Source organism: Somniosus microcephalus, chromosome 13 (genome assembly GCF_052327205.1).
Source record: "Somniosus microcephalus isolate GS21.2 chromosome 13, FLI_Smic_1.0, whole genome shotgun sequence".
Classification (NCBI taxonomy): Eukaryota; Metazoa; Chordata; class Chondrichthyes; order Squaliformes; family Somniosidae; genus Somniosus; species Somniosus microcephalus.
The window spans coordinates 160,142,506-160,157,259 of record NC_140999.1 but is presented as its reverse complement, the minus strand read 5'-3'; the positions used below and the strand labels follow the sequence as shown (position 1 = coordinate 160,157,259).

The 14,754-nt window shown below is 48.5% G+C and overlaps 1 protein-coding gene across 1 annotated transcript in view; it reads right to left on the bottom strand.

Moving 5' to 3' along the window:
• Positions 1-14,754, bottom strand: part of LOC147108712 (uncharacterized) — a 154,281-nt gene that overhangs the window by 24,294 nt on the left and 115,233 nt on the right. The window contains exon 7 of the mRNA XM_086005459.1: positions 13,556-13,615. Coding sequence (XP_085861585.1) covers positions 13,556-13,615 — 60 coding nt within the window. The remainder of the gene's footprint in view (positions 1-13,555; positions 13,616-14,754) is intronic.

Sequence of the window (14,754 nt, the reverse complement as noted above, 5' to 3'; positions counted from 1 at the left end):
ACCTACATGGGGCAGAGAGTGTACCCCATCGGGACAATAAAGGTTGCAGTGGCCAACAAGGGCGAAGGAAGTCAAATAATGGACTTATATGTGCTACCGGAGGGAGGTCCACCACTACTAGGCCGGGAGTGGTTTAGAAACATAAATATGGACTGGCATTCGCTAAAAGCCATAAAGAGTGAGAACTCGGTGCAGATAATCAGCCCAGACTCTAGAACTGATGATGGTAAGACCAACCCATGTGCAAAAGACAAAGTTTCAGCACAGAATTCCACTGAGCAACAACAACATAGTTTAACAGAGAATTCTGAGTCTGTCAAGTCTACTGATATGCACATTTTTGAGGGACACTGGGCTCGAACTCAACTCCATTTCAAACTACAACAGCAATTTGAACAAATGATTCGCCGTTTTGAGCAAGAGATGAATGAAATAAAAAAGTTCTTTGTTACAGAGTGGGAGAATCTGGAAAGTCAACAGAAGCAACTGATGGAGAAAATGGAGCAGGAGCACACCAACCATCTGCGCGAGGAGGCCGAACGAATCAAAGCTGATTCAGGTTCTGAAGGTGCGTGCCATAATCTGGTGTCAGAAGAGTTAACGGTCAGCCAACTCCTTCATATGCTGAGGGACAAGACTCTGAAATGGGAAAAACTTGAACACGAGCTGCGATCTTCAAAGGAAAAGGGTTCGGAGCTCTCAAAAGTCATTGAGATGGCTGATGTGATGACACAGACTGAAACGACTGCAACAGAGCAGCCATTGGATGCCAAAAGTACGCTGACTCACATCAATGTAGAACAACAGACCGCTGAAACAGCTGCTCCGGTAGAGGGATTGCATAGTCCGATCAATCAATCTCCAAAGGAAGTTGAAGTATTAAAATCACAAATGAGGTCACTAGTAAACGACTTGCTGAAAGCCCAGAAAAAGCTGGATGCAGAGGTACACATGAAGAAGTCTCTTCAGGAAAGATGTCTGGATTTGGAACAAGAGCTGGCTAACGTCCAGCTGGGTATGGAGGAAATAGACGACCCTCTCACTGGTCTAGCTCAGGACGACACCGAATATTACCATGACCTGGTGGACGACACTGAATATTACGATGTCCTGTCCTGCCCAGCTTGTAACTTCAACTCCCAAAGTGCAGAAATCATGGAGGAGCACCAAAAGTCTACGGAACATCGGGAGAAGCTGGCTCTACGACGGAAACAGGAGGAAGAGAAGGAGGAACTGCGCATGCAGCTGGCAGCTGTGGCAGCTGACAATGGAGCCCAGAGAGTCTCCAAGAAGCAGAAAAGAAAAAGTAAAAACAGAAGATGACCCATCTGAACCATTATCACCTCTACCAGATCACACACGTGGTCCCTCCGAACGGAGCCAAATCAGTTCGGAAGTTCAAGCTGTTAAATCCATGAAAGGACTATTGAATGAGTAACGTGAACCGACTACACCACAGAGATTGAATCTGTGAACTGTTTTCCACAGAGACTGAATCTGTGATATGTTACGTTAAACATGGTTATATATGTATATATGTTATTACGTTATGTTAAATGGGGGGGATGACTATAAAGCTAAGAAGGGAGGAGTGTTGTGTATGTAACCTGTTCCACCTTAAGAGAGCTTAAGCCTGTTCCACCTTAAGAGATGTACTACTTTCTCAGGCTGCTGTAGACGTAATACCGGGGGTGAACACACCGGTATATAAGCACTGTGCAGTAATCTTGTATTCAGTATAGTCCCTACCTCCAACCAGTAAAGACCTGTTTTTGATTGTTATTAATTAGTCTGTGTCTTAATTAACTAGATAACTCACAGATTTAACAGTCATCGGAGGCGACTTTCAGGATGGAAAGACTAAGTGGGCCAGGGGTTCCCACACGCTGGAAATCAATTGCCCAATTAGGTGAAAATCGCATATTTTTCCCACATCAAATTGGAGTCGGGTGGCTAACACGAAAAGCGGCTGACACGCCCCCAGCCCGCCCCAATGGCAAAATCGAGCCCAAAGTATTTGAGAAAGCTAAGTTGCCAAGTCTAATGACTTTTCTCAAACACAGTCGTCTCTGGTGGCTTGCTCATCTATATTGGATGGCGTATTCCAAACGATCTTTTGTATGGAGAATTTACAGACTTAGGCTCAGTTTTAAAGATATTTGCAAGAGGGACTTGAAAACTTTTAACTTCAATTACAGGTAAAAAAAAATTCTTCTGAAATGAGGATGGGAACCGTCCCTTGAAGTCTCTAGGATCCATGCATCTGTAATGACACTTCCCTATACAGCTGGAGGTTCCTCTAGGCCGCCCTCTGCCTGGGGCCCATGTCAACATTTAAAAATAGACTAGATAAGTAATTGAAGGAAAGGGGAATAAAGGGATATGGGAACAGGGCAGGCATATAGGGTTAGAACTCCTGCTCGTGTGGAAGACAAACACCAACAGAGACTGGTTGGGCTGAACAGCCTGTTCCTGTGTTGTAATTTCTATGTAATTCTATGTAGATCAAATGGTTAAACAGCTAAAGATTAAACATTTGCAAACTGATGCCTTTTATCTACAGCTTATATGAATCCTTAGCCAAGCACAACACTTCTTAGCAAATAAGACATATTCATCAGAATTGAACTGTAACACATGCTGCTGGGGTGCCTTAGATAGTTGATAATGATAATGGGATCAGACTGACTACAAAGCGATGTGTTTACTTTTCAGTTGTATCATAGGAACACTTAACACACTCATACTGAATTCCCCTTGCTCTGCTATTTTATTGGAGGAATTAACTGCTTTAAACTAAAAGGGTTGACAACTCCATAAAAACCAACTAAAAGAGGAATTTGGCATGTTGTATTTGAACAATAACACCAATCGCAGTAATTTCTACTCTTATGTCGCTTGGAAGGAACATGTTTTTAACCTGCATAATTGCAGTGAAACTTCACTAAGTTCTAAATGCAATAATTCAATCACTTTTAATAGCCTATGGCCCCGATTTTCTGCCAGCTGTCGGGCGGCTTTCCAGGCGGCCGGGGGCCGAAAAAGCGGGTCGCGACCCCCCCCGCCCGATTCCCCGCCCCGTCCAACTTTCGGACTGCCGTTTCTCCACGACCCGCTTCAGTCCTGCCCCGCTGATGAGACCTGGTGAAAACAGTTGGCTTGCTTGCTTGCAGCTGCAGGTCAATGAGGACTGAAGAGATTTAAACAGGCAGCATTTGCAGGCTGCAGGACCTTGTTGATGAAGGCTTGGGGGAACTTTTTGAAGGCTTAGGCACAGCTGTAGAAAGTTGGAGCCTCACACACTTCTTCAGTGTGAGCTCCTGGGAAGCCCCTCTCACCACCCTAACTCAGCGCCTCCTCAACGGAGGCATCTGCCAGAAGCATGGGAGGCCTTTGGTACCTTCCCTTCCTGGCATTAGAGGATATCCAACAGCAGAGGAGGCTGGAGCAACTCCAGCAACAGCATCACCAGCAACACCAGCAGCACCAGCAGGAGCGGCAGGCTGCGGCTCACCCACCTGAGGCAGCACAGGCCAGAAGGGGTCAGCGCATGGAAGGCCGTCGGCACAGGAGATACCCCCCAAACAGGGTGTACAGACACAGGGTCAGCTACCTCAACATGACTGAGCAGCAATGCCAGAGGCGGCTCCGACTTTCGCGAGAGGTTGTGACTGACATCTGCGCAATGCTGCGGCAAGACCTGGAGCCCAGAGCAACAGGTCCACACTACTTGCCAGTGGCCATCAAAGTCACCACCGCACTCAACTTTTATGCCTCAGGCTCCTTCCAGGGATCAGCAGCAGACATCAGCGGCATCCTCTTTGCCATCACGCCATCGCGCACAATCACATCCATTTCACCAGGGATCGTGCAAGTGTGAGGGCGCGAGCGCGTGGATTCGCTCAGCTGGCAGACTTTCCAAGGGTGCAGGGCATCATTGACTGCACACATGTGGCCCTTAGGGCACCCCACCGCAATCCAGGAGTTTTTGTCAACCGCAAGGGCTTCCACTCCCTTAACGTTCAGCTGGTGTGTGACCACAAGAAGGTGATTTTGCATGTTTGTGCCAGGTTCCCTGGCAGCTGTCATGACTCCTTCATACTGCGCCAGTCTACTGTGCCTCCGCTATTCAGTCCACCAAACAAGCTTCAAGGATGGCTACTTGGAGACAAGGGATATCCCCTGTGCTCTTGGCTAATGACGCCGTTGAGGAGGCCAGCCAGCGGAGCTGAGGAGCACTACAACTCCAGCCACATTACCACCAGATGCATTATTGAGCAAACCATCGGATTGCTGAAGATGCACTTCAGATGCCTAGATAGATCAGGTGGAGCCCTACAGTACTCATCAGCCAGGGTCTCCAAAATCGTTGTGGTATGCTGTGTGCTTCACAACATGGCACAGCGTCGTGGCTTGCCGATTCCGCAGGACCAAGAGGCTCCTCACAGAGCTGCCTTGGATGAGGATGATGCTGAGGAGGAGGAGGAGGAGGAGGAGGAGGACAGAAACGAGCATCCTGCAGAGGCCCGCCAACCAGCGGCACCAGTGCGCGAGAACATTGCTGAGCGGAATGCAAGGAACGCACTCATCCTGGGCAGATTTGCGAAGCCTGGTACATCAAACACTGCAGCCTCACTGCTTCTTAACTGACCATGGACAGTGGTCCATGCCTGCACTTTCCAACAACTTTGACCAGCTTGCAGTCATCTGCAAGTTATCCTAAGGCCTCTATGTGACATCCCCATTCGCCAAATGACAGACGCCATAACTGCAGCAGCTGGCACCAGATTTTTTATGTACAGGAAAATGATGGCATTAAAACTAATTACAAGACTGGATGGTGGAATAATTATGTGAATGTGAGAATAGAGAGAGACGGAATGGGTAAGGGTGCATGGATGTGACTGTGAAGCGGGATGTGGAAGAAGAGATTGCTGAAGCTGAGTGCTGTTGAGGAAAGGCAATGGGGATGAGGTTGAGGGTGATGGAAACTTCATACTTGCTTTCCCTGTGCGGTGAAGGTCATGGAAGCGCTTCCTGCACTGCAGCCAGGTGCGACGGGTGACACCCAGAGAGCTTACCTCTGCTGCCACCTCCATCCAGGCAGCCGTGGACTCTTTGGGAGGCCTCTTCCTCCCTGAGCGAGGGTAGAGGACCTCCCTGTGGGCCCTTACCCCATCCACCAAGGTCTGCAATGACGTCTCGTTGAATTTGGCCGCAGCTCGGCCTCTGCCGCTGGCAGCAGCTGGTGCAGGCTCCTCTGCCATTGTGCAAGAGTGGTTGAGAAGCCTGCAAAGGTGGAGAAGCTTGCTGGACACTTTGAAAGCACCACGAATGATGACATCATACTGTGGGGCTTTCTGACACGAATTGGACAATTAGCAAGGCTGCCCACATGCTGGGAATTAATTGGCCACTTGAGGGAAAATTGCGTGGCGCTGGCTGACACATTTTTTTGTGTGTCAGAAACCGCACATTCGGGGAAACCCGACCATTTCCCACACAAGCCAAAAATCGGGCCCTATGTGTCAATTTTGCTTTCCATGTTACTTTTGAACTTTTAAGATATTCTGACCCAGACTGATTGGGAAATGAAACTGGGCTGCAGTCATGTGACAATCATGCTAGTTTGATAGCACAGGCTGTTCCTGCTCATTCCAAACCTCTTCAAAGCACAAAGCAATTCCTTAAAGGCTGTGGTGATACTGCAGTGTTGGTCTGAGAGTGATGGCCATAGAGTGCAAAGCGCTGCTTACACACATATTTTGTCATGGGATCTTGGCAGGAGCATCAACAGCCTTATAAGTGCTTTGAAATAAGTTCATAAATTATACAGGAGGTCCAATGTACCATTTGGGCATTTTTTAAACCTGGTTTGCATTCCTGGTTTGCATTCTGTTGGAGTTATCCTGCTCATGGTGTTAAAATCAAGTTCCTGGAGAGAGTTTCAGATTGCTTGGCTTCAATGCATTCATTCAAATCGGGACTTGACTCCAGAGATATCCTGCCACTTACATGCCAGTGTGACAGTGGTAGTATAACTATATCCTAAGAATGGGAAATTTACAAAGCTCCACTGCTTTTCATCTTCCTAGTGGCAAGGATGGGTCAGAAATAGGGCTTGTACTCGCAACTAGTGAGGTTCCTTGGCACCAGTGCAGCCTTGTAAAATTACCTTTTAAACTCCAGTTTAAAACCCCATTATTAAAGGGAACTATCCATCAAACCAAATTAGGATTTGTTGTAACTTTAATATATATACTTTTATACAATTCCGATACATTACTATTGTAAAAGTTATGGCAAGTTAAATCCCAGTTTTGGGCTTGTGGAGTGTTATTGTGCAGTACAGTTAAGTAAGCATACAAAGGAAGTGAGATAGATAAAAAGGAAAAGAAATACAGGAAACTTCGCGATATCCGGCACAGACGTGACTGGCGTGATGAAAACTTCCGGACAGACCAGCGCTAATGTTGAAGGATACGGAGGTTTTCATCTCCGTATCTGACAACAAACACTGTTGCTTAGCAACAGCTTGTAAACAGTCGGCCCGTACCTTGGAAGCGTCTCTGTAGCTTAGCAACAGCTTCAGAGAGGCTTTCCAGAGCCTGACTGTTTAAAAAAATGCTAGGAGAAGAAAAAAAAAGAAAAAAAACCTAACAAAACGGCTGCTGATTTCTGCCGTTAGATCGAGGTTTCCGGACTTACAACCTCCGGATAAACCAAAGTTTCCTGTAACTTGCATTTATATAGCATCTTTCACGACCTCAGGACATCACCAAGTGCTTTACAGCCAATTAAGTACTTTTGTACTTAAATTGTATAAAAATATATTAAATGGAGTGTTAAAATAATGACAGAAAATGCTGGAAAAACTCAGCAGGCCAGGCAACATCCGTGGAGAGAAAATAGAGTCGACGTTTCGGGTCTAACCCTTTTTCAAAATGGAGTGTTGTTGTAATGTAGGAAACGCAGCAGCCAATTTACACACATTAAGGTCCCACAAACAACAATTAAATAAATGACCATATCATCTGTTTTAGTGATGATGGTGGAGGGATAAAGTTTGGCCAGGATACTGGGAGAAAGCCCTTGCTCGTCTTCGAATACAGGTAGACTATCCTTTATCCGAACTTCCGAAAACCGAAAACCTCGAAAAACCAAAAGTTTTTTCGTTCAGCGTAAGTCGTGCGCACGACATGTCCAGAGTGGCGCACGATTTACGCTGAGCAGGGCAGAGGGTCACAGAGTTCCCTCCTGGGTAGGAGATTGCAGGCCGAGCCGGGCAGTGTGAAGGAGGTACCAGGAGAGTGAACCCAACAATACAGGGGCCCGTTCGATAGCTGCAGCGGCCCGTCCGATATTCTTTTCTCCCCCCCCCCTCCCCCCGACCCGACCCGAACCGCGGCCCGTCCGATATTCTTTTCTCCCCCCCCCACCCGACCCGACCCGAACCGCGGCCCGTCCGATATTCTTTTCTCCCCCCCCGCACCCGACCCGACCCCCGACCCGAACCGCGGCCTGTCCGATATTCTTTTCTCCCCCCCGACCCGACCCCTCCCGACCTGAACCGCGGCCCGTCCGATATTCTTTTCTCCCCCCCCACCCGACCCGACCCCCGACCTGATTTGCGGGCCAGCTTAGTAGGAGTCATAGAAACATAGAAACATAGAGATAGGAACAGGAGTAGGCCATTCGGCCCTTCGAGCCTGCTCCGCCATTCAATGAGATCATGGCTGATCTTCGTCTGAGATCATAGCTGATCTTACCAGTTCAGTACCCCGTCCCCGCCTTTTCTCCGTAACCCTTAATCCCCTTAGCCTTCAGAAATATATCCAATTCTCTCTTGAAAATATTTATTGAATTAGCCTTCACAGCCCTCTGTGGCAGGGAATTCCACAGGCTCACCACTCTTTGAGTGAAGAAATTCTTCCTCATCTCTGTTTTGAATGATTTGCCCGCTATTTTTAGACTGTGGCCCCTGGTTCTGTGCTCCCCTGCCATTGGAAACATTCTCTCTGAATTCAGCCTGTCCAGGCCTGCCATAATTTTATATGTTTCGATGAGATCCCCTCTCAATCTTCTAAACTCCAGTGAGTACAAGCCCAAACTATTCAATCTCTCCTCGTAGGTCATTCCCGCCATTCCAGGTATCAGCCTGGTGAATCGCCGCTGCACTCTTTCCATGGCAAGAACATCCTTCCGCAGATGGGGCGACCAAAACTGTACACAATACTCCAGATGCGGTCTCACCAGCACCTTGTACAGCTGTAGTAAGGTATCCCTATTCCTATACTCGAACCCCCTTGATATGAAGGCCAACATACCATTTGCCTTCTTAATCGCCTGTTGCACCTGCATGCTCTCCTTCAGTGACTGGTGCACAAGAACACCCAGGTCCCTCTGCACTTCCCCATCTCCCAATCTATTGCCATTTAGATAATAATCCACCCTCCTGTTTTTACCCCCAAAGTGGATAACCTCGCATTTATCCACATTATAGTGCATCTGCCACGTATCCGCCCATTCCCCCAACCTGTCCAAATCGCACTGTAGCCTCCTGACATCCTCATCAGAGCCCACCCCTCCTCCTAGTTTAGTGTCGTCAGCGAATTTGGAAATATTGCATCCAATTCCCTGATCCAGATCATTTATGTATATTGTGAACAGCTGGGGTCCCAGGACAGATCCTTGCGGCACCCCGCTGGTCACTGCCTGCCACTCCGAAAACGAGCCGTTTATTCCAACTCTCTGTTTTCTATCCGCCAGCCAGTTCTCTATCCACGTTAATACTTTGCCCCCAATCCCATGAGCCTTAATTTTGCATGATAATCTTTTGTGTGGAACCTTATCGAAGGCTTTCTGGAAGTCAAGGTACACCACATCCACTGGCTCTCCCCCATCTATTTTACCAGTTACTTCCTCAAAAAATTCCAGCAGATTAGTCAAACACGATTTACCCTTTGTAAATCCATGTTGACTCTGTCCGATCCTTTCCCCATTTGTCAAGTGCTCCGCTATTTTATCCTTAATAATGGACTCTAGCATTTTGCCCACAACCGATGTAAGGCTTACTGGTCTATAATTCCCTGCTTTCTCTCTACCCCCCTTTTTAAATATTGGGGTAACATTAGCTACCCTCCAATCCACGGGTACTGTTCCCGAGTCAATGGAGTTCCGGAAGATGATCCTTAGAGCATCTGCTATCTCCAGGGCCACCTCCTTAAGTACCCTAGGATGTAGTTTATCAGGCCCCGGGGATTTGTCGGCCTTCAGTCCCCTCAACTTACCCAACACCATATCCCTAGAGATACTAATTTCTGTCAGCTCCTCCCTCTCATTAGTCCCTATGTTTGCCGATATTCCTGGGAGGTTATTTGTGTCCTCCTTTGTGAATACAGAACCAAAGTATGAGTTTAATTGGTCTGCCATTTCCTTATTCTCCATTATATATTCTCCCGAATCGGACTGCAAGGGACCGACTTGGGATTTTACCAGTCTTTTCCTCCTGATATACCGATAAAAGCTTTTGCAGTCTGTCTTTATGTTTGCTGCAAGTTTACTTTCGTATTCTATTTTCCCCTTCCTGATTAATCCCTTTGTCCTCTTTTGCTGTATCCTGTACTGCCCCCAATCTTCCGGTCTGGTGCTTTTTTTTGCCAGTTGATATGCCCTTTTTTTTGATTTTATGCTGTCCCTAATTTCCCTCGTTATCCACGGTTGAGTCACCTTTTTAGGTTTATTTTTATGCCAAACCGGTATAAACATGTTCTGGAATTCTTCCATTCTATCTTTGAATGCTTGCCATTGTCTATCCACTGTCAATCCCCCCAGAAACACCACCCAATCAATCTTACCCAATTCCCGTCTCATACCCTCGTAATTCCCTTTATTTAAGTTCTGGACCTTAGTCTCTGATTCAATTTCCTCACTCTCCATCTCGACTGAGAGCTCGATCATATTATGATCGCTCTGACCCAAGGGGCCTCGTACAAGAAGATTGCTGATAAGTCCCTTCTCATTGCACAATACCCAGTCTAAAAGGGCCTGATCTCGAGTCGGCTCCTCGACATATTGGTCCAGATAACCGTCCCGAAAACATTCCAGGAATTCCTCCTCCTCAGAATTTTTACTAATTTGGGTAGTCCAATCAATATGTAAATTAAAGTCACCCATGATGACAGCTGTGCTCTTATCGCACGCTTCTCTAATTTCCCTTTTTATGCCTTCCCTCACCTCCATATTACTATTTGGAGGCCTATATATCACACCCACTAACGTTTTCCTCCCCTTGCTATTTCTCATTTCTACCCATACAGATTCCGTTTCATCCGAGTTAATATCCTTCCTTTCCATTGCATTAATCCCCTCCTTTACCAGCAATGCTACCCCACCTCCCCTACCTTTTTGCCGATCCTTCCTAAATATTGTATATCCCTGGATGTTAAGTTCCCAGCCTTGCCCACCCTGCAGCCACGTTTCTGTAATCCCAATCAAATCATACTTGTTTACCTCTATTTCCACAACTAATTCATCCACCTTGTTCCTAATGCTTCTAGCATTAAGATACAAAGCCTTCAGGCTTGCTTTTTTCACACTCTCATTATGAATTAGTTTGGCCCTTTGTGTTTCTCTCCTTTGCTTATTGCTTCTCACCTTTCTACCATCTATTTCTAACTTCATATGACTTCCCTCTTTTCCACTACCTAGGTTCCCATCCCCCTGCCAAATTAGTTTAAATCCTCCCGAACCGCCCTAGAAAATATTACCCCGAGGACATCGGCTCCCTCACAGTTCAGGTGTAGACCGTCCCCTTGGTACAGGTCACTCCTCCCCAAGAACTGGTTCCAATGCCTCAAGAATTTAAATCCCTCTCCCTTGCACCACTGCTCAAGCCACGTATTTAGCTTATCTATCTTACTCCCTCTAAACTTATTAGCTCGTGGCACTGGTAGCAATCCAGAGATTACTACCTTTGAGGTCCTACTTTTCAATTTAGCTCCTAACTCCCTAAATTCAGCTTGTAGGACCTCCTCCCTCTTTTTACCTACATCGTTGGTACCTACATGTACCACGACAACTGGCTGATCCCCCTCCCCCTTCAGAATGCTCTGCACCCGCTCCGAGACATCCTTGACCCTTGCACCAGGGAGGCAACATACCATCTTGGAGTCTCGGTCTCGGCCACAGAAACTCCTATCTATCCCCCTTACAATTGAATCCCCTATCACTATAGCCCTATCCCTCTTTTTCCCGCCCTTCTGTGCAGCAGAGCCAGTCATGGTGCCCTGAACCTGGCTGCTGGTGCCTTCCCCTGATAAGTCATCTCCCCCAACAGTACCCAAAACGGTAAACCTGTTTTGGAGGGAGATGACCGCAGGTGACTCCTGCACTACCTTCCTGCCTTTACCCTGCCTTTTGGTCACCCATTTACTGTCTGAGCTAGCCTTTACCTGCGGTGTGACCAACTCACTGAATGTGCTATCCACAACATCCTCAGCATCGCGTATGCTCCAGAGTGAGTCCATTCGCAGCTCCAGCGCCGCCATGCGGTCCGCTAGGAGCTGCAGCTGGACACACTTCCTGCACACATAGTTGTCAGGGACAGTGTCCCTGATTTCCCACATGGCACAGGAGAAGCATGACATGGGTCCGAGCTGCCCTTCCATGACTTAACCCTTACAATACCCTTTTATTTACTACGATTTAGCTTAATTATTGAATTCTACTTAGAATAAGTTTGTGAAAGTACTCACCAACCAGTCACCTACCTGTTTTCTGGTGTTGTATTTTCACTGCCGCCTCCTGTCCTGGAACCTTCTCCACCTAGGTTAGGCTCCTGAAATAAAATAAATTGAACCTACCTTTTCAACTTCCCCTAACCCCTAAAAGGTTAGAGGAGGTGGAAGGGTGGGAGACACTACACTGTAGTGTTTCGGGTTTAGCAACAGCTCCACCGATATAAGAGTTACTGGCCTCCTGCTCTCCCGACTGCCCCAGCTGTGGTCTCGGGCCTCGCCTCTCTCCGGTTTTTATACCGGGCTCCGACTCACTGCTCCCGACTGGTCTCGGGCCTCGCTGGTCGCCGGGTTTTCTCCCGAGCTCCTCCTCGCTGCTCCCGCTGGTCCCGACTCCGCCTCCACCCGCTGCCGATGCCGCACTGGGGCCTACCTGAGCCTCTGGGGCCTCTTGTAGTCGCTCTGCCGCTCAGCTCCGCCTCCACCCGCTGCCGATGCCGCACTGGGGCCTACCTGAGCCTCTGGGGCCTCTTGTAGTCGCTCTGCCGCTCAGCTCCGCCTCCACCCGCTGCCGATGCCACACTGGGGCCTACCTGAGCCTCTGGGGCCTCTTGTAGTCGCTCTGCCGCTCAGCTCCGCCTCCACCCGCTGCCGATGCCGCACTGGGGCCTACCTGAGCCTCTGGGGCCTCTTGTAGTCGCTCTGCCGCTCAGCTCCGCCTCCACCCGCTGCCGATGCCGCACTGGGGCCTACCTGAGCCTCTGGGGCCTCTTGTAGTCGCTCTGCCGCTCAGCTCCGCCTCCACCCGCTGCCGATGCCGCACTGGGGCCTACCTGAGCCTCTGGGGCCTCTTGTAGTCGCTCTGCCGCTCAGCTCCGCCTCCACCCGCTGCCGATGCCGCACTGGGGCCTACCTGAGCCTCTGGGGCCTCTTGTAGTCGCTCTGCCGCTCAGCTCCGCCTCCACCCGCTGCCGATGCCGCACTGGGGCCTACCTGAGCCTCTGGGGCCTCTTGTAGTCGCTCTGCCGCTCAGCTCCGCCTCCACCCGCTGCCGATGCCGCACTGGGGCCTACCTGAGCCTCTGGGGCCTCTTGTAGTCGCTCTGCCGCTCAGCTCCGCCTCCACCCGCTGCCGATGCCGCACTGGGGCCTACCTGAGCCTCTGGGGCCTCTTGTAGTCGCTCTGCCGCTCAGCTCCGCCTCCACCCGCTGCCGATATCCGGCTTTCCAGAGAAGCAGGAAGGGGAATGAGACACGGAACAGTCGCAAGAGGTAGCCTGAACTTTTAAAATTTATATTAAATACAAATTTCCCAGTCTTATAATAATACCTTCTGAAATCCGAAAAATTCCGAAAACTGAAACTCAGCTGGTCCCAAGGCTTTCGGATAAGGGATAGTGTACCTGTAGTGCTGTGGAATCGTTTATGTCCAGCTGAGAGGACAGATGGGGCTTTAGTTTAACATCTCATCCGAAAGGTTGCACTGTACTCAGTACTGCACTGAAGTGCCAGTTTAGATTATGTGCTCATGTCTTTGGCGTAGGGCTTGAACTCACGGCCTTTTGACTTACAGGCCAGTGTGCTACCATTGGGCCAAGGATGACACCTACAGTCAAACAGATTGACAGATAGATAGACAGGCAGAAACAAGATCAATAAACAGACTTATAAATCGATATAAATGGATATAGATAGATACGAGATAAGCAGACTTATAAATAGATCAATGGATATAGATATATAGGTAAACAGATAAATATTGGTGGATTGATAGGTAGGTAGATGGGGAAGAATTTGCACAATTAGAAAGTTACAAACCTCTTCATCTGTGAGTGAATGGAGTTTTTCATGCGATTTACTGAAGCTGTAGCTTTCCCCCTGTAATTAGGAAAGTATTTCTATAACTACAGTACAATATAACATTTGAACATAATTGAACTTACTGAGAGAAATGCATTTCTACTGTATCATTGTAATTCAATTTACTTGTAGCCTCTTTTACAATATACTTTATCCTGTAGTTAGCTACAGTTTACAGAGATGCAAATGTAACTGCATAAACTACTTCAAGAGTGATTGGCCTAGAAATTCAGTTGGGCGCGCCAGCCGTTAGCGCCTTAGGAGGAGTAGATCTCGAGCTCTAGGCGCTTAGCGCCCAGGCGCAGCACGATCTGCGCCTCGCCCCAACTTCAGTAGACATTTAGCGCCGGCGCAAAGTCTTAGCGCGCGCCCTGCTGCGCGCGCAGATCATGACGTCATTTCGTCGTGCAACGCCCTTTGTGCGCCCGAAACCGGAACTTCACTCGCGCCGCCCCATTGTGCGCCGGGCGGCCCTAACGACTGTGAAGTGGAACGGTACACAGCCGAGGTGGGCCGCGGGGAGCGCAAATTAAAGGGCACTCCTGCAGTAGAAAAGGCAGCCGTTTTGCAACACTTTGTGAGAGACAAAGATGATGATGGAGATGGAGATGGAGATGGAGATGGAGGAGGAGGAGGAGGAGGAGGAGGAGGAGTAGTAGTAGTAGTAGTAGTACCGGTACCACATAACAAACTGATGGAGAGAAGCCCTCCCCAACAACACAAATACAGCAGTCTCGGCCTTTCAAAAAACCAAATCCACCCTCCCCCTTTAAGAGCTCACCGGAGCCAGAGTGTCTGCCGTCAATCAGCAGCTCGCCGCACCTGCCCTGCGCCCACCTTCCGGTGTTAGCGCCTGGGCCGCCGGCCTAGCGCCTAAAGAGAGCCGTGCATCGCCAGTTTTAGCGCTCGAGCAAACTCTTAGGGCGAAGCTAATGAATATCGGGGAAGTGGCCTCGAATTTGCGCCGGGCGCAAACTTTAGCGGCCGCCCGCCTTTACCGCCCCAAAAGTGGCTATAATGAATTTCTAAGCCATTATGTTTATATTAATATATCCTCTACCATATATGTAGTAGTGTTTGAATTTTGTCTGTACAATCAGCTTAATAAAATAATATGTACCGGAAATTATTTGAGAATGGATAACAGGCAATACAAT